The sequence below is a fragment of the Podarcis raffonei genome, chromosome 1 (assembly GCF_027172205.1).
Source record: "Podarcis raffonei isolate rPodRaf1 chromosome 1, rPodRaf1.pri, whole genome shotgun sequence".
Lineage (NCBI taxonomy): Eukaryota > Metazoa > Chordata > Lepidosauria > Squamata > Lacertidae > Podarcis > Podarcis raffonei.
This window is the reverse complement of record NC_070602.1, coordinates 135,430,717-135,454,489: the sequence shown is the minus strand read 5'-3', so window position 1 is coordinate 135,454,489 and position 23,773 is coordinate 135,430,717. Positions and strand designations below refer to the sequence as shown.

The following is a 23,773-nucleotide window of genomic DNA, read 5'->3' as shown; positions in this document are numbered from 1 at the left end:
TTCTCTTTGACATCTGGTGGGAGGGCGTTCCACAGGGCGGGTGCCACCACCAAGAAGGCCCTCTGCCTGGTTCCCTGTAACTTGGCTTCTCGCAGTGAGGGAACCGCCAGAAGGCCCTCAGAGCTGGACCTCAGTAGAACGATGGGGGTGGAGACGCTCCTTCAGATATACTGGACCAAGGCCATTTAGGGCTTTAATGGTCAGCACCAACACTTTGAATTTTGCTCGGAAACGTACTGGGAGCCAATGTAGGTCTTTCAGGAACGGTGTTATATGGTCTCGGCGGCTGTTCCCAGTCACCAGTCTAGCTGCTGTGTTCTGGATTAGTTGTAGTTTCTGGGTCACCTTCAAAGGTAGCCCCACGTAGAGCGCATTGCAGTAGTCCAAGCAGGAGATAACTAGAGCATGCACCACTCTGGCGAGACAGTCTGCGGGCAGGTAGGGTCTCAGCCTGTGTAGCAGGTAGAGCTGGTAGACAGCTGCCCTGGGTTCATGCTACCTTACACTCATTTGCACTTATAATGTCATTTGCTCCCTAAAATTTAATACACTACATAGGTATTAAACATACTTAGTGCTGAAAACTGTTTAAAGTTTATTTCAATAAGATTGGGGGGAAATGTTACTGAATTTGGTCTGTTGTTTATAAATAGAAAATCGGTCTCCTGCCTCCTCCCATATTACCCGTTCTGGGGAATACATTGTCTAACGTTGATTCTGGCTCCAAATAGAAAATTACCTCATTCCAGATAGTCGGTCCATTTATAGCTTGTATTGTCTACTGTAGCCAGAGAATGGAATGTCAAGGCCAAAAAAAGAGGAGTGTGATTAATACACCCACATAGATGCAGATCAGCTCACTCGCCATACAGCTGAATGTTCTTCAAGGACAATTCTGTAGCCAGTTTTACCAATTCAGTCCATTTCAAGTGTGTATATAAAAATAATATTTCAGGAAACACATCTATACAATTCAGGCTTATATATTTTAGCACAAAAGTCATTTAACATTTGAATTAAAAACAAGGTTTTAAAGTCTCGAAATCATTAAAAGAAAAAACCCACAGGCTCCCTATTTGGTGATGGACAAAAATGCAATTCACAAAATTATTTTATACCAGGGGAGTAATTTCCTTCAAAAGGCCTAGATTTCTTACACTTTCTTCACTGATGTGGAATCAAATTCTTGTATACAGAACCTGTACTGTATTTATTACCTAATTGAATACATTAACCTCTCCTTTAACACTTCCTCCTGCCCCCTAACCAGCAGTAGTCAATCAATAATATTGAAAAGAAAGATTCCACAACCTATCTCTGAATTTAGACAGGTTCTAGTTAAGTTAAGAAATTAAGAAAAAAACAGCAGTGTGAGAGGAAGTTTCTGGTACCACTTATGGATGTTACTTTTTTTGGAGTCTCAGCCTGTTACTCGAGCTATTTCCTTGCCTCATTAGCTGCTGATTATTAGACCCTGAAATACACAGTTTTTGCTATTCTACTTCCAAGGAGAATGAAATTCTGTTTAGAAAATGGCCAACAGTTCAGGCCTTTGCAGACAGGCTGACAATACATAACACACATTTGATTTATATTTAGTATTGAGTGACTAGTGCATATAACAAAAGGAGATGCTGCTTTTTAAAACACAGGTTTGCAGTTTTATTTTTTTTGCAAGATTACATCCTTTAAAAGAAGTAATTTACTTAGATTCCAAATACTGAGATTAAATACAAATAAAAGCTGTAGCTTTTTTAAAGTGAAGCTATTGCCTATTGACCCTGAAATAAAATAGTCTTATGACTGAACAGGTGCAAAAATCCCTCCATAACCTCTATTTTTATTGGCAAAGTCATTTAAGGTCACTTTTGCTTCCAAGACCATCTTCTTTCATGATTTCCATTGAAGGAGTTTTGCTTTGTAATGGCTTGTGGTTCCACAGTGTTTTGTAAATGAAGACTGCTATGAAAACACTATCGCTGTTGCTGTAGTTGCAGACACTGCCACAAAGGGAAGTGTGATCGTCTGTGCGAAAGTCTGTCATCTTCCCCATTGATTTTCAGAAATAAAGAAAATTCAAGTTGCCACTTAATCTTTCTTACGTTCCATGTCATTTTCAAGATGTCAACAGCCAGCTGCTATGCCTTTCAGGCTGAACTGCTGGCAGGATGCCCAGTGTGCTTGTTAGATGGCATACAGGTACTGCATGCACTTCAAGAATATAGTGTAGAAGGGCACCTACAAAGACAGGCATTTGGAGCAGCTAATTTTATGCATATAATGCATCAGGTTTGAATCTGCGTAGGCGGAACCTCAGTATGGTGGCACATGGCAAATGGGTTCATGTGTTTGGATTTTTGTTGCTTTCAGAAGGCATGAAACAAAGCATCCCAAACAGTTATAGACACAAGCCTTTGCAGCACTGTCGTCAGTCAAGAAGTCTCCCACAAAAGCTGGCATCTATTGCTGGGAAAGTAAAGCACTTCGATTGGCTTTCATCTTCTCTAACCGTTTAACTAGATGACCATTGCTTACTTCAAGTTCTTCCATTTTGTCTAATGCTGAACGAAGCTGAAATAAAAAAGAAACCAGACTGAAAGCCAGGAACAAGAAGTAGTATCATTCTCTCAGTCATTCACTAACCATTATTTATTCAGATTTTAAAGATCAGTAAAGACAGATTGCTTACCTGTAAACTGATGTTCTTCGTGGGGTCTTCTCTGCCGTCACACACATGGGATCTATGCCTGCAAGAGGAACATCTTGGAAACTTCTGGAGATGTCTTGTAAACCTCTTACTTTTTGACAGCTTGTTTTGCACAGGCACAGATCCTGTATGTGTGACCACAGAGACCAGAAACAACCACTAAGGCTGAAGACACAGTGGATTTACTCAGCCTCTTTGGTAAATCCATGGTGAAGCCAATGTATTCTAGATCCTAGTTCAATGGGTTGTCTAGTGACCTACGCTAATCTTGTCACAAAAAGAAACAGGAAGTAAACAATAACTGAACATACATGAAGACATGAAGCTCCCTTCTTTGGAGACCATGGAGGCAACCTGCTCAGCATTCCCTACTCTGACAGCCAGCAGCTTTCCCATCACCTGCAACTTGACCCTTTTAAACTGGAGATGCCAGGGATTGCATTTGGGACTACCTTCATGCAAAACAGGGGCTCTGACACTGACCTATGATTCCCCCCCATATACAATAAGGGGGGGAAGTATTTGATCCCTGCTAAATTTGCCTGTTTGCCCTCTGATGAAGAAATGACCAGTCCATAATTTTAATGGTAGGTTTATTGTAGCTGTGAGAGACAGAATAACAACAGGAAAACCCCCCAGAAACCCAGAAGACAAAAGTAAGAGATAGATGTGCATTATAATGAGTGAAATAAGTATTTGATCCCCTATCAACCAGCCAGATGTCAGGCTACCTGGTATCGTCACTGTATGTAATGAGCTGAGATTAGAAGCACCTGCTGTAAGGGATTTAAAATTCCCCCTGCAGGTGCAAATAATCTTCAGTAATCAAATAGTTAAGAATGAGTTGAGTTGAGCAGTACCATAGCATAGTGCTGCACAACTCAAATCAGTCTTAAGCATTTACTGAAGATTATTTGCATTTATTTTTTAGCTTAGAATACATGAAGTTTGGAGATTTTATCCCTACCTTAAAAATTTATAAACTTGCTTTCATTCTAGTCAGGGACACTTCAATAAAAATTCCCAGTACAAACTTTTGGTGCCAAATATCTTATTTGAAGTCATTTAGTAGCAAGGATTACCTCTCTCTGGAGTTTACGTTTCTCCGCTTTCAATTCGTCCTCTGTTTTTTCAGCATTTTCTGCAGCTGTTTTATAGCGAACGACTTGACCTTCCAGCCGTATTACCTAATATGATAGAATCCCACTATTAAGATTATGTCAAACAAAATATTTCTGTCAATCATATTTTCCCTTTGGCAGTTCAATAGCTAACACCCAGTTGAGGAATCGCCAGAAGACGAAATAAGTAACAGATGTCCGATCAATCTTCTCCTCACCTGACTTGTCCAAACCCTTCGCCAGATGACCCTGGCTTTCCCTTTTTTAGTGCAAGTGAAAGTGCAGCGAGATGGTAACCAAGATTACAGCCGTGATGAAAATGAAAGCCCCAAACAGCAGGGACTGAATGGGTAAAAACAGATTCCACCTGCTCCTCAGCCATAACGACTACAGTTGTTCCGTCTAGCTTGCCTGGAAATATTTTTTTATTTATAGCAATTAGATTAAATATTGGCTCCACAGCTTGTTTATAATGTCTTCATTTTTATTCACTGTTAAGATTTATATCCCACTCTTCCAAAATGCAGGGTTTTCTGGCACTATAATATTAAGAACCACAATAAAGTAAATAAAAATAAGCTGAAAGCAGCAAATGTATAGGAAAAGCATAAATATATTTCAGCACCAGTGGTGGGAATGGGGGGGCGCAAGGGGCTCCCGTCCTCTGAATATATTGAATCCGGGGGCCCAGCCCTCCCACTATGGAGGGGGCTGGCATCGCCGGGTGCCCTCCACATACCCCAGACCCACCCAGGAGCCGGGAGGGGGCTGGGACGAGCAAGAGCAAAGATGGGCCTCCATGCGTCCGGCATAGGCTGCGGGGAGGAGGCCAGGGCCACACTTTGCCGCCTCCCCCCGATGCCTGTGCCGCCCTAAAATGGGGGGCAAGTCAGCACCCCTGTATTCAAGCCATGTTGGGTTTCTTTTTAAGTTTAAAAGTTAAAAGGGAGCTGGGTGAGGCGCATTTGGCAAAAATGGGAAACCGAGCCTTTAGTGTCCTTGAGACACCCTACCAATTCAGTGGGTGCCTTCAGTGCTAACTTTTAAAGGCCTACTGAAAACTTTTTTATTCCACCAGGCTGATGCAGGTAATTAACAGGACACCCCCACAACGGTCTACAGTGGTACCTCGGGTTAAGAACTTAATTCGGTCCGGAGGTCTGTTCTTAACCTGAAGCACCACTTTAGCTAATGGGGCTCCCACTGCCACCATGCGATTTCTGTTCTCATCCTGAAGCAAAGTTCTTAACCCGAGGTAATATTTCTGGGTTAGCGGAGTCTGTAACCTGAAGCGTATGTAACCCGAGGTACCACTGTATTGGTGTTTGTTTTTAATTTCTACTTGCTTTTAATTTTTTATGATTTTACTGTTTGGCTTTATGTCTTATACTGTTGAAAACAACTGTGATGCATTTTTCTGATACAGTGGTATATAAATATTTTGATAAACGAATATAAATAATCACTAAAATAAGATAGCATTTGCCTGTGGCCAGAAAGACAAATCAGAGTATGCCCCAAGTACTTTGGGGGGAAGGGGAGCACTGCCACGGAAAAGGCCCATTCCCCAGTCACCATCTGCTGTATTTGAGATGGTGTGGGAAGCCAGGGAAGAGCATCAAATGATTATCTCAAAGTACACACAGGCACAGAGGCAGGTGCCCCAGGTACAAGCCGTTTAGAGGAATTGACTAAGAAGGCTCACAGATTGCTAATTCTTTACAGAACTGGATATGTATGCATTAGCTTATAAACTGGCTGGGGATGGAAATTTCTGAAAAGAAAATTACATGACAGTACTACTTAAAACAAACTGTTCAATACCAGCTATGTATCTGCATGACTGATACTCTGAACCAATTATTTCTACAGTGTTATTTTTGTAAGCAACTCAAGACCATTATGCTATCAAAAAGCCTTCTGACTCAAATGCCTGCTTGCCCTCTTAGTTCTTTATGCTCCACAGAGTCATCGCCAGCAACATGGCACCCCACCACAAACAATTACTCATTTACATTCCAATATGTTTAGAACTGAAATATAAACTTATTTCACAGGAATTTGCATTGAAGCACATGCACTCGGTATCACTGCCTGGGTATCCCTTCCCAACATTTTTAGATAAGAAAGTACACCTCAAGAGAGATATAAACATATCACAAACTTACATTTTGTTCCAGTGCTGTAATCTCTTGTTCAGACTTTGCAAGCTTAAATTTGAGGTCACTGATTTGTCTATTTGCATCTCCTAAAGATATTTTTAAAAAATGTGTCACCCATTAAAACAACTCTGAAAAATATTCCCACAGTATCTAGGGGCATTAAAATATACTGCAATTTATTTAGAGTGTTGTATAGGGCTGTTCAGATGCCATTTTTACAATGATAACCTCATGAAAAATGCACCAAACTACCTTTATGCCCATGGGATCTCTGGTAATGTCCACTCATTATCCTAGAAGCAAAAACCTCTCAACTGTCATCTACAGCAACCATTTGATCAAGCAATAGGGGAGAGAAATGGACTGTAGGGCATCTCTGCCAGCTCCGTTAGCAGACAATACATTTTTTTATTCCTTTATATCTCAGCTGGTCACTAGAAGGACTCTTCAACTAAGAAACAGTGGCTAAGTTTTGTTCCTCGCCACTTTCTAATGACATTTGTAAGCCACCCCAAAAGTTTGGGGGGGTTGCAGTTCAGTGCAGTACAGTGACTACTCATTGCTGGCAACTAAACAAAAACTCCTTCTTAATTTCTACAATCCTTCCAAGTTGGAAAGCACATATTGACCACCTTTGACCAGACCATGTGTAAACCTATTAGTCTACAGAACCTACTCTTGCCCACATCTGTTGAATGCATTCAGTTCCACGCTACAGTCGGGGCCCCATCACTTGGCACAGCTTCCAACTGGTTTTCTCAGGAAATAAGTATTCAGGGGAGAAGCAGCTACACCTCTGCATGAAGCAAAGTGGGTAAACATGCAGGGAAAGCAGGTGGGCAAGCTGCCACTAACCTTAATAATGAAACCTATTCAATTATATTTTGTATGATTATGTAAATGGATAAAATTAGTTTTGTCACTGAAGAGCTGAATACAGAATCTACAATGCGGGAATACATCTTACTTTGGAGCTCAATCGCATGCATCTCTGTGCCATTTTCTATGACTCCATCTTCTAAATGTAAATTCTCCACGTTACTGTTCTGCTTTTCTTCCAGTTGTACTTTTAATTTTTTAACCTGAAAACCACAAATAATTTAATCAACACTGGCACACGAACAATATGTGAACAGAATAATTAGAATTACAAATATCCTGCATTTCCCAACAAGCGTACTCAGATTGCATTATTTGAACTGATATTCGTGTTCCGTAGCATCTGAAGTTATTTTTGTAAGGAATGATGTGACAGTAAGAGGAGACGTTACAGACAAAGTCAGGGACAGAAGAGGCTATAAGTCATGCAGGAAACAGAAGCTGCAGACACTGCCAGCGTTTTCTCAAACAACCATAACAGCTAAAAATCTTGCTCTTTTTAAAAATTAAATTGAACATTTTGGAGAAGCCAAAATATTATCACATTAGCTACCTGGATTGTATTATTATGATTACACAGAACACTTTTTTTAAAAAAATACAAGTCGATATGGCAGACGGCTTTGTACAAGGGGCCAGATAGGGGAGGGTGCGTAGCTGCAAATCACCCCCCGCCCCGCTTCTTCCAGTGAGGACACAGCTTTCTACTAATGTACTTAACATTACAAGGGACGCGGGTGGTGCTGTGGGTTAAACCACAGAGCCTAGGGCTTGCCAATCAGAAGGTCAGCGGTGTGAATCCCCGTGACGGGGTGAGCTCCCATTGTTCGGTCCCTGCTCCTGCCTACCTTGCAGTTCGAAAGCACGTCAAAGTGCAAGTAGATAAATAGGTACCGCTCTGGCAGAAAGGTAAACAGCGTTTCCGTACGCTGCTCTGGTTTTGCCAGAAGCGGCTTAGTCATGCTGGCCACATGACCCGGAAAAACTGACTGTGGACAAATGTTGGCTCCCTCGACCAGTAAAGCGAGATGAGCGTGCAACCCCAGAGTTGTCCGGGACTGGACTTAACTGTCAGGGGTCCTTTGCCTTTACCTTTTTTAATTTAACATTACAGTGGTACCTCGGTTTACGAACTTAATACGTTCCGGAAGTCCATTCTTAAACCAAAACCGTTCTTGAACCAAGGTGCGCTTTCCCCAATGAGGCCTCCCACCACTGGTGCCCTTCCACCATTCGGATTCTGTTCGTAGACCAAGGTAAAGTTTGCAAACCAGGACACTACTTCCAGTTTTGCGGAGTACATAAAACGAATCATTCTTAAACAGGACTGTTCTTAAACCGAGGTACCACTGTACTGTTCTGCCCTGGAGCTAAAGAACGCAATGAAAAGTAAAAATACCAAGTGGTAAGATAGGGCGGGTTCATTTAGATATTTTTGTGCTCAGGTGTGAGTACACAGAATACCCAAGCACTATATGAGATGTGAAGCACACACACGTTTTGAAGGGTTTTTCCTCTTATAGGGAGCCCAACCCCTCCTCAATATCTGATTGCATTTCTTTAAAAAACCAACAAGCACCCCCTCTCTCTCAACGCACACACGCGCACGCACGCACACATGTGCACACTTAATGTATATGCATTTGCACTCGATTACACTCAAGTGCAAAATTCTTTTCTGTGAAGTGGCCCAAAGTCTTGTTCTAATTTGGCTCAGGCAATGCAAATTATCACATGAAAACTTTGACCTTGTCAATCAGCTCTGACCTGTAGGGAAACAACTGGCAACAGCCGAAGAGACTAATACAGAGGAAGTATTAAACTTTTGATTACCTGTTCAAGTAAATATTCTCGCTCATCAACAAGTTTTTTCAATCTAATGTCTACAAGAAAAAAAGAGAAGTGAAGCACTCTGTTGATATTGTTAAGTGAAAGATGCAAAGTATGTATTAAATTTGAAAAAGAAAGAATGGTGATGAAGGTTAGTGGAACTAATGATAAAAGATAGTTATGCACGTACCACGGTAAATGAGGTCACAAACAGGACTGGGAAGGGGTTTCAGCCAAGGGAGGTTATGCCAGTCTCACAAAGCATGCTTGTCACTTCAGTAGAAGCAGCCAGGTGCATGCAAAGCAGCTAATCTTCTACTGTAGGTTAGCATGCAAGGATTCTAGGGTCAAACCCTGGAATACAAAAATCTCACAAATCTTTACAGTGCAGCAGCATTAGGAAGACAGCAACACACTATCACAATGAGGTACACATCTTTTCTTTTTTTAAAGCACTCCTCTTTATAATTTGTCATTGGTGGTGTGTGTGTGTTGAATGGGGTGGCTTTGGATGTTTCCAGATTAAGAACTATTTCCGTGTGCATCTCTCAAATCCAGGAGAAGAGCCACTCACCCCAAACATTTTGCTTCTGCCACCTTCACCCTTTTGGTGCCCTGCTGGCTGGGGCTAATGGGGAATATCTAAAGAGCACCAGGTTGGGGAAGACTATGTAGTGTATTCTTGCAAAAATGATTAACAGTCGAAGATGCTGACACAAGCATGTGTTTTATTCTCCATATAAAACTGTAACATTCTCAAAAATAATTGAAGTGCTCCAAGAATCTTTATACTTTCTGTATTTGAAACCTGAATATATACAATAAGATAAAATGTAAGATTACCTTTCCCATGACACTTTGCACCACACTTCAAGTTACTTTTGAGAACTTTCAATTTATTGGGCATTGCATGGGAAGGTTGCTCTTCATAAAATAAGAGGTGCTGGGTGCACGGATCTTCCAACACATTTTCCTAGAAATCAGTGATTACACTCAGCACCAAAGGGATGTAGTTAAAAGCTCCATAGTACAAGGAATTTCACTTTAGCAGAGCAACTCAGTCTGCATATTTATGTCTTTCACTCTGTACATCTGAACAAATACAGAGCATTCCTATTATGTTATGTATACAAGCTTTGAAGACTGAAGGCCTGAGCCCCTATCATTTTCATTCAGGACAAATTTCATTAGTAGGTGTGGAATACAGAATAAAATTTGTAGCACAGAAAACTACAGCTTGAATGACTGTAGCTTCAGGTAAATGTCAATTTTATAAATGGGAAACATTGCAAAGAAGGTAATTTCAGTACTAAAGCATTGCTGTAGGCTTCAGGCTGCTTTGCTGACCCAGGCATATAATGGTGGAACATCTATATGAACTGAAAAGCGATTAGGCACAACCAATAGCATCATTTCAGTTAGATATTTATTGAATACAATACAGCTAGAACCATGTGGGAGTCACTTTTCTGTGATGTGATCCATTGCAGCTGGACACTTTGTCTGAACTACCTGGACAAGGTCAGTGGTGTGGCATTTCCCCATGAAATCTGTTGCAGCTTTGGGTGCCTCAATAGGTCTGAGCCCTGAGTCTTTTGTACTAGGCCCCTGGTTTCCTGCCCTTTCTCCCCATCTTTCTTATTTTGTTTTAGATTTTTTAAAACTTTGCTTATAAGGTTGCTGGGTTTGCTGCCGAGTATAGTGCTGGTGAGTTTCCAGGCACCGATCGTAGTTTGCTCAGATAACTTAAATTGCCTTCAAATCAGCATGGGGAAATTTGTGTCATGGGCTGATGCTCTTTTAAGTACCTAGCATGTTCCGAGTCCCACCCACTTGGTTGCCACAGAGCATGCCGGTCAGTAAATCACACAGTTCAAAGTTGGAGCTAACTCTTTATTAGCAAAAACATGATTTCCACAGACTTGGCTGAGTGTCGGGCCTAATGAGCACGGGAGCTCATTCCCTGTGGGTCTTACTCCATGAACTCAGTTGCCAAGACTAAAGGTCACTGCCTCCCCGCAGCTGTCTGTGTTTCCTCCTCTCCAGGGCTTTCCCCAAGCATCCGGAGACTGAGCCTGTGTGCAGCCAGTCTCTCCTCCGCCCTTTTCATGACCTTCTTGGTTCTGAGAGGCTGGGGGAGGGGAGCTGATCACAGCAGGAGGAGTTTTTGCAAACTGTCGGACCTGTCAAATCCAGCCGCTGAGCGAGGCATGAGCCCTCCCCGCAGAAGCAACAGGGTGTAGAAGCCACGCCGGCCCCACTGTAGGGCGGGTTCATTAAGGGGGGAGAGAGAGACTTGTTCTAAACAGGCGGGGGAAGGATTTCCCACCACTCATCCTGAGGCGCCGCCTCCAAAACAGCTGCAGAATCTTTTCCTGCCCCAGATGCAACTCACCAGGGAGACCTCCTGCCTTTCCTCTACCTTAAAATCATGCAATGGCCAAAAGTAGTGAAATGAAACCAGAAGGGGGGCGGGACTTTCCCCGACCTGGCAGGAGAGCCATTCATCAGCTGATTTGCCCCATCCCAGCAGGCACCATGGGGGCACCCCATAGAGACAGGAAAGGGATCCTTGAGGGATCCTTGCATGCACACTTCCTGGCTCTGCTCGCAAAGCAAGTCTTTGTACAGAGTAGGTGTGTCCACAGATATGGGGGAAAGAAAAGAGTGACACACACACACACACACACACACACTTCCTGGTTCTGTTTGCAAAACCTCAGACATTTTGTTGATTTTTAAAAAATTCCCCCAGATGGTGATTTCACCCTTTGAATTAAATACATGTCTGGGGAAAACCGGACATATGGCAACCCTACAATATGCTACTGTATGGCACATCTTAAGAAAACAATAGGGATACTACCACCTTTCACCTCCCTCTACTCCTGCCCATATAGACCCATTTACAATTGTGTAGAGAAGACAAATCAAGACATAAGGGGGCTATTTTACAGAAAACGATCTCAGAGCACCAAAGCAATAAATAATATTTCACAAAACAATTTCTTGAATATTGTTAATAAACACATTTTTAGTTCATATATGACTGGTTGAAATTTGTATCAAATTTGCACATGACATCAAACTGGGAGGGGAAGCAAAAGCCACAGAAGACAGAATCGGGATTCAAGGTGACCTTAACAGATTGGAAAACTGGGCGCAAGATCACAAAATGAATTTCAATACGGACAAATGTAAGGTTCTGCACTTAGGCAGGAGGAACCAGATGCACAAATATAAGATGGGGGACACCTGGCTTACTAGCAGTAACATAAGTCAACAGTGTGATGCAGCAACAAAAATGCTAATGCTACTCTAGGCTGCATCAACAGAAGTCTAGTGTCCAGATCAAGGGAAGTAATAGTCCCACTCTATTCTGCCTTGGTTAGACCACACCTGGAATATGGTGTCCGATTCTGGACACCATAGTTTAAGGAGGATGTTGACAAGCTGCAACATGTGCAGAGGAGGGCAACCAAGATGATCAAGGGTCTGGAAACCAAGCCTTATGAGGAACAATTGAAGGAGCTGGGTATGTTTAGCTTGGAAAAGAGGAGAATGATAGGAGATATGATAGCCACCGTCAAATATCTCAAGGACTGTCACATGGAAGAGGGAACAGCTTGTTTTCTCCTGCTCTGGAGCGGAGGACTTGTGCCAGTGGCTTCAAGCTACAAGAAAGGAGATTCCAATTAAACATGATAGTAAGAGCTGTTCAACAGTGGAATGGACTCCCTTTGGAAGTGGTGGGCTCTCCTTCCTTGGAGGTTTGTAAGCAGAGGTTGGAAAGCCATCTGTCATGGGACTCAGCTAAATTGGTAAAGAAAAAGCAATTTATATGCGTTGTATATGCGATATAACATTGTGCCACCAGATGGCGCTGTGAAGTCCCACTTTTAGCTACCTGTTTTCTCTGTTTAAATTTACATTGCATTTAACTGAAACGCTTCTTTGATGTGTCTAGATCCAGCCATGGATGCTTTAGCTGAGATTCCTGCATTGCGGGGGGTTGGCCTAGATGACTCTTGGGTTCCCTTCCAACTCTACGATTCTGTGAGGTATAGAATGAGGTATATTGGGGGATAAAACAGCACTGAGCTTACCAACTGGCACTCCAAAGCAAATTCTCATATTAACAGTTGCAATTCAATTGTCAATATGCCTCAACTCTAATTACGTAATAAATGATTGCAATTTTAGAGCCATTTGTCCATATGAAACTTGAACAGGAGCGGTGGGGACCTTCAGCCGGAAGGCCTATTCAAACCCAGTCCAGATCTCCAATTTGTCCAGTGAGGAAGCACCTCACAAACCAGGCCCATAGGTGATGTCAGGGATGGATGAAGCTACAAAGGAACCACTGGGAAACTAAAGCGAGCTTTAGTTTGTGAGTGGGGCTCGCTGTCAGCACCAGTTAGCTGACTGGCACTGACAGGGAGCCCCACCGGGATCAGCTAACTAGGGACTTCCTTGTTGAAAACTGTGGGTTTTCTCTGTTTGGAGGAAGTGGACTCAACTCCCTTCCTCCAAACAGACATTCGTCTCTCTGGAGAGGCAGTGGTTTGGATCCCATCCACCTGGCAATGTTAGACTGGGCTGAGGGATCTGGCTCACTGGCAGATACCAGTTCTGCACCTCTGATTAGTAGCTCTGGCTTTGCCTGGTGCCCAAGTGGTCATCACTCTTTACCCCGGAATTCAGGCATCTTCTCAGCGCATGCCCTGGGGAGCAATGGGAAGAACAGAGAGGCTTCATTGCTAAACATAGCAGGAAAGGATATGATCTGGAAATGAGGCTACCAATGCACAATGGTGTCCATTTTGCATATTGATTTTGAACTCGTCCGAGGTACCCAAATCTGTGGTCCAATATGTTTTCTAATACAGTAGTACCTTGGGTTACAAACGCTTCGGGTTACAAACGCTTCAGGTTACAAACTCCGCTAACCCAGAAGTAGTACCTCGGGTTGAGAACTTTGCCCCAGGATGAGAACAGAAATCACCTGCGGGCAACCCCATTAGCAAAAGCGCACCTCAGGTTAAGAACGGTTTCGGGTTAAGAACGGGCCTCCGGAACGAATTAAGTTCATAACCAGAGGGACCACTGTAGTGTTTCATTGGAAGCCTTATTTCAGAGGAACATAACTAATTTTGAAAGTTTGAAGTTACATGGTTGTAGCCAATGGTGTTGCCAGAAGAAGGGGGAGAGAAACAATGTCCCGTATTCCCCTTCCTAAAACTGGTCTTGAGGGTCTCCAACCTTCCAAAGTAGATTCAGGGTGTGCACAGGCGTGAGGGCTGCACAGGGAATGGGGGAACTGCTAAAAATTGCTTATTACCCTGATCCACTTTACCATCAGCTGCACAACACTGTTAGATACAACTCACTGCTTTTGCTAAGAACTGCCACATCTAAAATAAAAGCAACAAAATAGATAAAAGCAGCTAGGTACCATCTAGATAATTTAAAAAATAAATTTATATAACAAAAATTATGAGCAGTATCAGTTGAATTGTAAGCACTTTATAAACAGGAGACAAGAAACACCTTAGAGTATAAAAAGTTTATTTCAATCTATATACAACTCAGTGTGTGATATATGTTTTGTTTTTCCTTTTGTACTTTAGTAGCTGAATACATTTATTATCTATTTTGAGTGCTGCAGTGCTACAAACATTCAGACTTTGATCCTATCTTATTTGTAACAGTCTAATACAAAAATATTTGTTTATTTCTGCATTAAAAATAGTCCAACTTGGAAATAAGATACATACTGAAAAATTAGAAATTATCCATTTTCATTTTAGCCATTATTTTAAAAAATATTTATTTTTTTCTAAAGCAGTGTGATAGAGTTTTATGCATAAAACAACAGTTGCCTTTGGTTCTGTGGTTTTAAATAACATTTATTAAGGCATTCACAAAGTCATCCAAATTTGCCTACATTTCAGCAAAGAAGAAGGGGAAAGACTTTAAGATTTAGATTTAAGAAAATGTTAATTTGGGGTGGGAGGGAGGATAGAACATATGATATAACTTGAAGAAAATGTTACTTGATAAAAAAGCTAAGCACAATATAAATGAAGCACAAAAGAAACAAAACTTTCTTTAAAATAATATATATAGATCATGTTAAACAAAGTGGTTTGAATTCAGAATCAGTCAACTTTATTTGGTTCTACTGAAATAAATGTAACTCAAACACCAATGATTTTAATGGAATCTAAGTGTGACTAACTTGCTCTGAATCCAGTCTAGTGAAGGCTTGATTTGATATGAAATGACTAAAGTGTACACTTATTCCTATTAGCAAACCAATGATTCTTCACTTGCAACTTCTGTTCATTAATTCTATGTTATTGACCTAACTATATTTTGGCAATAAAAGTGACCTTAATTTGGAATGTGTCGATATGCAGCCTGTATAAAGTGCCATTTTATCACCCTCCGGCAAAATACCAGCATTTGAAAGCATGTTGAAGCTGATGTGCTTTGTAACAACTTGCTTCTAAAATAAAGGTGATGATAATTGTTAGCATACAGTATATTCAAAAGGTGGACAGTTTCTAAGAACCTTCAAATCTTAGCTTTCATTAAAATACGGGGGGGGGGGGGAATCAAGTGCTATATTATACGGTAGGTGAAAATATTAAAAGCACTTAATTCAGATTTAGTATGATTAACAGCTTTGTTTTACTATGATAAACAGTAATTAAAACCTGAGAGGTAAGAAAATGTTCATAGTCATTCATTATTGATATAGATAACAAGTTGTATAAAATGTATTTAGAGCGTGGATCTAGTTTCACTTTTAAACTTTTCCTTTCGTCTTTTGTTTAAAACAGCATATTTACTCTGAAATCACCAGATGGCAGGTTTGTAACATGCAATAATGACCTAACTTCTGAGGTTATGATATGACACAATCTTCCCGAGATTTACCTTTACCCTTTCTACCCACCTGGACTTCCTCTTCACTTTCATCCGCATCATTTTTTAGTTTTTCCAACTGCTCTGCAGTATATTCAGCAATGTGATCTATACTGATTTCATCTGACATCTTTTTGCTTGGGTCTTCCAAAATTTCACACTGTGCCTCTGAGGCCACGGAAGCAGAAGGATCTGTCTGAAAGAATGCAGCTTCTTCTAATTCTTTCCCTTTCTGCTGCTGGGTATTTTCACTTTCAGTCACGGTGGATTCATTTATGACCTCATCTGCTAAGGCTTGGTAGGTTTTACCTTTTTTATTTTCTTCAGCATCTCTATATTCCATTTCAGTGTCCTTTTTGATTATATTCTGTGCTGCATGTTCTGTAATCTCAACTTTCTCTTGCGTTTGGTGATTATTTGTCTCAAGCTCATTATTAAGATTATCATTCCTTTCAGTAGTTTCCTGTTGTCCAAATGGAGACTCTGCAAAATCAAATGCTTCATGATATTCTTCCACAGCTTCTCCTTCTTCTTCATCATTGTCAAGCTTTCTCTCTTGATCACTCAATTCAGTCTTCTGTGAGGTGACGCAAGGAGCCTTCTCAGTATCTGGCACAATGTCAAGAATCTTTTCTTCTGTTTTTTCGTGATTCTTGTCCTCTTCGTTTCCTTTGTTTACTTCAGTGCCCTGAATATTTACACATGCAGTTCCAGCAGATTCCTGAAAAGTTTCACCTTGTATATTTACACTTTGCTCTTCTGCTGGCTTATAGTCTTCTTCATTATTGTCACCAGCAACTTCTTCAGGTGCTATCTGGATGTCTGCCACAGTTTTGCCATCATCTATGAATTCTGATTGAATGTCCCCACATTTCTTAGAATCATCCTCATGGTCTAAGTTCCTTTCCTCAGGGATCTGGCATTCACTGTGACTCACACCATCTGCAGCAGTTTCTTCTGTATGAACCTCTTTCATGGTAAAATCTAAATGTACATCCAGTGCTTCTGCTAAAGCTGCTCTCTGATCAGTCTCCATAGCAGGATTTTCTTCATTCTTTTCACTGGCTCCAATCACTTGCATAGTTTGTTCCTCTTCAACAAATGTCTCATCTTTTGAAGATAAGGGCTGAGATTTTTCCATTCCAACTTGTTTTTGTTCTTCAGACTCATCTGATGCAGAAGATATTTCAGTTTGTTCTGCTGCTACTTCACATGCCTGCCGCTGCACGGCATGTTCCGTCTCATTCTCTTCATTAATTCCACCAGTTTCATTTTTATCCCCGTCTGCTTTATCAATTAGTTTGATGCGTCTACCTTCAAGAAGGTGTCCCTCAACAATTTTGCTTTCCGGCTGTTCAATATAAGGATCAATACTTGGCACTTTGAGAAGCAAATCTTCTGCCAATTCTGGTGATTCTGATTGACTGGAAGTTGCCACATGGCTGTTATTCACAAAATCCAATGCTTCCTGAAATACTTCATTATTATCGCCTTCTGCCTCATCACCTACAATATGTGTTTGCTTATCTTTATCTTGCTGTTGGGGAAGTATTTCTATATCTGTCTGTATCTGCTCATTACCCTCCATACCTGAACATGCTACTTCAGTATCACTTTTATTTACAACATTTCCATCAGACTCTTTCACTTCTATGGTATCATCAGGGAACCCCCCCTCACCCCTTAATTCAACTATACCACTGTTTTCAAGGGAACAAACAATTCCTGGAACATGCTCTGAATGCCTCTTAGCTGGTTCCTCAGGTCCACTATTTAATAACAATGTTGAAGCCACTTTGCCTTCAGTGATTTTCTCTGCCTCCGCATTTTCATCAGCATGCAACGTCTTTATCTCTGAACATTCCTGTACAATTTCCTGTTCCTTAGTCTCCTCTGTGTGTTCCTCATGCTCAGTATTCTGCAAGATTTCTTTTTTCCCCACATTCTCCAAAATCTCATTTTTCATCTCCACTTCCTTGGCTCTGCCTAAAAGATCATTAAGAAAGTTGAAGGGACCAAAATAGGGAGACTACTTAACTGTGTTACGTTAAACACTTACCTCCCCACTTAAAACCCAGAAGAGAGAATGAATCAGAAGAACTGGTTAAGAAAGATCAGCTTTTGCCAATTATGTGAAGGCAAAGCAGCAATTGAATTAGTTAGTGGCCTGATCAGCAGAAAGTGTCTTCTTCCCTGGTATCAACTGCACTGCATTGGCAAATGCCATTGAAGTCTGAAGGTTTACAAAGGAAAATACCTTTTGATTTGTCTGACAGCTATCCATTATTTCTGACCTAAAATTGTGTTCTATTACGCTGAGAAATATTAGGGACCAAAATACACCCCTCATAAATATCATCTTTTAAAAATTATCACTACAGTACTAAAAATATTTTTTTTTGCTCTCTCATTCACAAGTCAATGCAAAAAAGAGTAACTCTATGTAGCTTCCCCAGTCTCTTCACGTGCTCCTAATCCTATTTTAGTCTTCAAGTTCCCCCCATGTACTGCAGGGAACCAAAGCACCTTCAGAGTCACTCAGGACACTTAGAATTGCATGTTCAACATCTGTCTTAATAAAAGTGGCTGCACACCTTGTAGACATACATATAGAGCTTAGTTTTTAAAGCATTTGTTTCCCTGGACTTGGGGAATAAAACGGAATTATTTTAACATCTCCTCATAAAGATAAATAAAAGAAATATAATATGCTTGAAGTGATTGTTGGCATTAAGCAGAAAATAAAATGTATAGAAGTGATTTTATAAGCAGCATGCTGGTGATTAGTTAGTTGTTCAGATTCTAGCAAAGGTGGTGATCAAAAATCTTGATAAAAGGAAATTACCTAATGTATCATCCCCAGCTACCTTAGGGGCATGAGTTGATCCTGGAGCAATATTGGAAGAACTTTGTAGTCCATCATTATCTAGATCACCAGAGGTTTCTCCATTGGTAGCTACTTCTGAGTTGGGTATTATTCCATGACGCTGTGAGTGAAATAATAAATGAACATTAGAACAACATTACAATACCATGCACATGAAATTTGCTTACAAAGTCACAATTCAAACATGGCACAAAGCACGTGTGTACACTGTATGAGGGTATAATGAACATCTGGAACATATAAGAAATGTCTTGATAAACAAAGCTATATGGTATTTAGATTAACCGATATCTTGATTCGTATAAAAAAAAAAAAAAATCCTTCTCCAAGAAGTTCAGAGCAGCATTTTATCATTATAGCAATCCCATGAAAACAATTTGCCAGAGCTGACCAAAGCTATCTACAAACTGTACTTAAATAGTCAAGATTGTTTCCAAACCCAGTACATCAACAATTCTATCACACTAGCTTAAAAGGCAACTGCAACTCAGTCCATTATGTCTATTTCTTCACGACTTTAATCTGGTTTAATATGGTTCGAGCGGGAGATGTTCCTAACAAATTGTGCTACCAATATAAGTTTACAATACTGTTTTGCTTTATAGAGGCAGCATGGTCTCTGGCTTCTGTCAAAACAGCACTAAGTACATGCTTTGATCCAATGTTAATGTTTACTAAGTGCCAAAATGTAGCAGCAAGCATTGGACAGAACAGTACAGTGCACAGGCCCTCAATGCCTTTTTAGGTGGCCCTCAGCAACATTTGGCACCCCCCAGCCCCTGCACTGTCTTTCCAAAGTGGGTTAAGCAAGGCGCTGAGCTTTGACAGGGGCTGAGAGCCTTCCTGCCTCCTTCTCAAAACCTGGTTGGCACTCTCCCAGCCCTGTGAATGGGTTGAGAGGGCTCTAGGGCACTATCAGAACCTCATGCCTCACTTAGCTGGCTTTGAGAAGGCAGTGTTAGGGCTGTGTGCGTGTGTCAAATTTTAGCCTCGCTCCCCACATGAGCAGGCAGTGTTTGGTTCATGGGTTCTGTGTCAAAGTACTCTTGCAGCCCACTTAGCGTATAAACAGGGCCATCTTAACCACAGGCGACAGGGGTGCAGGGCACCCGGGTGTGGGGTTCTCAGGGGCGCCAGGCAGAGAGTCCAGGGCCCAAGTGTTGGAGTCTGGGGAAGAGCCTGCCCGTCAGTTGGAGCGCCGTGGCGGGCTCGTTTACTGCAGGCGGTTCTGCGCCGCGAGTTTGGGGGCAAGCGAGCCAGCGAGGTGCTGAAGCGGCCACCCGGCTCCGCCCTCCTGCGTGCCTGGGATTGGCATAAGGCCATGGAGAGCCCCGCCCAACGCACACTGCTTACAGCACGAGGTGCCCAAGTTTGCTCAGTTGCAGATGCCAACGCCTTGGGCTGGTTTGTTGCACTGGGCTCCTTATGTTCCCTGTTTTCTTTTCTCAGAGATAAGTGTGGTGCCAGCTCCCTAAAAAAAGGTTGACAACCCTGTGACCACTTTGATGTTCCGCCCTGCCCCCCAAAAACACTGGGCAACCTGGGTGTGTGTGCGCCGGGCGGATCTTTGCACCCCAGCGCCACATATACTTAAGACGGCCCTGAGTATAAAACAGAGTAAGAAAGATTCACATAATTAGCCAACCCTTATTTAAACAGTTAGCTCACCACTGCTTCAAAGCCCAATCCATTTATTTTCTCAGCACACAGAAATGATTACTTAATCTTTTTACACTTCTTTTGTTGTTTCTGCATACCTTCAATTGTTCCTTCAGCACAATCACCTCCTCTCTAAGATCATCTCGCTCACTTCTTATGGAATCAAAGAACTCTTTCTGCCTCTCTAATGCCTGAGTTTCCAAAGAACAAGCAGAGGATAAGGAAATGACAAGAGGAGAACAGGAAGGAGGAAAAATGTAGAAATAAAAAGGTAAGGAAAATTAGCAATAAGAATAAGTAAGTTTCAGATATGCAAAGAATTATTAAATTTCCATGCAAGCAGAAAAAGGAATTTTATTTTAGTATTTGTGGGTGTTATGAAAACTTCCTTTATAGATATCAGTAGCTCCTATTTGCAAGAATGTGCCATGCTTCAGCAACCCTGAGTTGTACTTTAAAATGTCACTACTGCAGATGGATGTAAGATATCTAATGCAAATATGTTTGTTTTGTAAAACTGAGGTTGGCCCTTACAAACGTTGGTTTCATAAATGCTTTAAGTCAGAGCTTTCCAAACTTTTCATGTTGGTGACACAATTTTTAGACATGTATCATTTCACGACACAGTAATTCAGTTTTACTAGCAAACTGGAGGGTAAGCTAACCCCTTTCCAGCCATGGGAGGAGTGTGGGAGCATTTGCACAACACACCTACACACTGCAGCCGACACACTAATGTGTTGAGGCACAGTTTGGAAAGCTTTGCTCTAAGTCATTAGCTGATCACCACGCATTATGATTTTGTCCAAGTTTCCAAGTCTTCTCTTTTTTATGCTAATGACTTTATGGTAGGTTTCTCATTGATTAACAGTGTCATGCAGGCAAAATTGCTGATCAGCAAATAGAGCAATGTACTGTAGTAGTTATGAAAAACGTTACTGTGTCTAAATATTGGCCAAATTCAACAATCATCACTAAACTTATACGGAAATATAAGGCTTTGAATTTTATGTTATGCGGGTAAGAATTAAAATTAAATTAATTAATATAAATTTGCTCCATTTCTGCAATATTCAAATGGTCATGGGTTCTGAATTCTGTTCTGTCCAAATTCTATCCTTGGTGCGCACATAACCCCCAGCTCCAAAATTGCTTTGGTAGCTACTACTCTGTTTATAAAGGACACAAGTCTTTTTCGCAGAAAGGAGCATTTTATAACACTGTGTGGAGTTAATACTCTTGCTTAAAAGACAGCACTGACAATCTGGTCAAAGTTGTGACTCCTACCCCTATCTTTTTTTCTTTCCATTCTATTGTCTCCTGAAGATCAGACATTTCCCTGACATAGCCCTCCTGTTTCTGCTGTAGTTGTCGGATTTCCTAAAGTACAGGAGCAAACAAGAAGACAGAAGGCAGACAAGAGAGTTAATCAGAAGAAAAACCCAAGGCTACAGCAGCTTAAAAGTACCATGAAAAAAAAGTTAAATCAACTAAATCCAAGAAACCTACCATTTACACCAATTTTATGGCTCTGCCTTGAAATCCCAGGACCTTTTCTCCTTAAGATAAAATACCTCTTTATGCTACATTCTAACAGAGAACATAGTGGCCACCTCACAGTATGGACAGGAGCTGGAGTCAGGCCTACGCTCCTCCTTGTCTTACCAGGACGGTGCAGCTGCTTACTCCATATAAGCTAAACCACCCCAGCCAAGCTGTGTGCATGCAGGTGGGCAGAGGAAGAGATTAGTATACACATTCTAGTTGGCATTCATCAAATACGTCAACACTTGATGAGAGGGGCCACATTGTTCTTAGGACTTAGTATGTGACACTGTCGCTTAAGAAGTTAGTCACCACCATCCCACTTTGAACATAAAAGTAAGGCGGAAGAAAGGAAGGAAAAGGCAGTAAGTGGTAGATTCAGCCTAGTCAGTGATCTAAGCGGATGGATGCAACTTGGACCCCTGGACACCACCTCCTCCACGAGGAAGGGGAGGAGCAGAAGAGCAAGGGCAAGGCTTGAGGCAACGCACTTCATTGCAGGGCGCTGGGCTAGATGACCTGCGAGGTTCCCTCCAACACTACAGTTCTGTCATTCTATGACTAATCTCATTCACAGCAAGCCATAAATGAGTAAGATAAGGGAGTGTGAGAGGTCCTGGGAGCATTATAAAGAGGGAGCTGAGTAAAAGGCAAATATAAAGAATGTTACAAATACAGGTCTTAGCACAGAAAAGTGCTATATATGTGATGCTAATGCTTCGAGGTTCAAGGCAGGAACTTCAACTGATGCAGCTTCTGGGAAAACCATAGAGGCTAAAAGCTTCCGTGAAGCAATTAAAGTTCCTGCCTTCAACCGCTAGGCAGTGCTAATCCCACGTGGAGCCAGAAAAGCCAGCACAGAAGATACGATCAGATCAGATACAGTTTCTCAAACTGAAGGTACCAGTGTGCAACCATTTGATTACAGGAGCAAATGCTTTCTTTGCATAGCTATTGCCACAATTCTCTTCAAACACTCCCAGTTCACCCACAAAAGAATCTGGTATCTCCAGATGGCATCTCCTCAAGCCACGTTTTTCATCCCAGTAGCAGGGAAGCAGTGTCCTCCCTGACTCCTGTCCCACATCACGGAAGTCAACACCAGCATTCCAAGAAGAAGTGAGCCATATTAGACAGGAGGCACCTTGTTTCCTGTGATTTGGTAAGCAAGTAGCTCTTTAATTCAAAACCATTCACACTTGAATACAATTACAAGTTTCCCTTCAGGTGCTTTACACATCCAGCAGTAATTTACAATGTTTTAAAAAGGGATATAAAGCAAGATCACTTGCTTAGATAAACTGTACATAGTTGGTGTTTTCTCTAGACAGCATCTAATGAGAACTTAACCTAGAACAGTGTGATGAGATGTTCTTGGTAATTCCTAAAGAATCACTTTTTGTGGAAAATCTGAAGCTAGAGAAAGGAATATTTTGTGGACCATTTGCTAGCACGCAAGATATTAATGAAAGTATTGTTTAACCGAAGAATTCACTTACTGCAAGTAGTTCTTCTCTTTGTTTCAAAGTCTCTTTGACTTCCATGAACTGAAACCGCAATACAGTATGGGCGTGTTTTTCCCTCTCAAAATCCTACAACGAAAACACATTATATATTTATTATGTGAACCTGTTTAGGAAAAGAAAGCTATTTTTTGCAAAGGATATTGCAGCATTACACCTGTCTCAACATTCCAGATGTTCCTGCTTGCTGGTAATTAGATACCAGTTCTATTAGCCCAGCCTGTACATTAGGCAAGTGGTAAGTCACGGAGAAAGCTTTGGGCTTAAGGCCTGTCTTTCACCATGCATAAAACCCATAAATTCTAACCTAGACCTATGTGCATAAATGCTTATGTGAGTAGGATCTACTAATTCAGTCATTTAGCTCACACTGGCTCTGATATATGCGCAAGATTTGCTGCCAATTGGGGGACTGCATACAAAGCTAAGGCTCACTTCCGCAGCATGACACATATTTAATATACATGCCATGTGTAAACCCATCATTAATTTAGTATCTGCTCAGAAAAAGGCACCTTTAAAAGGCG

At 41.4% G+C, this 23,773-nt stretch overlaps 1 protein-coding gene across 24 annotated transcripts in view; it reads right to left on the bottom strand.

Moving 5' to 3' along the window:
- Window positions 1–967: 967 nt before the first annotated feature.
- Window positions 968–23,773, bottom strand: part of LRRFIP1 (LRR binding FLII interacting protein 1) — a 106,816-nt gene continuing 84,010 nt past the window's right edge. For 19 of the 24 annotated variants that reach the window (XM_053364061.1, XM_053364108.1, XM_053364080.1 and 16 more), the window contains 5 exons: window positions 23,223–23,315; window positions 21,466–21,558; window positions 20,277–20,369; window positions 18,478–18,619; window positions 14,251–17,618 (listed from right to left, as the gene is read on the bottom strand). In XM_053364061.1, the coding sequence (XP_053220036.1) occupies window positions 15,613–17,618; window positions 18,478–18,619; window positions 20,277–20,369; window positions 21,466–21,558; window positions 23,223–23,315 (2,427 nt within the window). In that variant the 3' untranslated portion in view covers window positions 14,251–15,612. Of the gene's footprint in view, window positions 2,572–3,789; window positions 3,895–5,996; window positions 6,077–6,957; window positions 7,073–8,702; window positions 8,753–14,250; window positions 17,619–18,477; window positions 18,620–20,276; window positions 20,370–21,465; window positions 21,559–23,222; window positions 23,316–23,773 lie in introns of those variants that run through there. The other 5 variants (XM_053364152.1, XM_053364256.1, XM_053364263.1 and 2 more) reach the window with 4 other exon arrangements.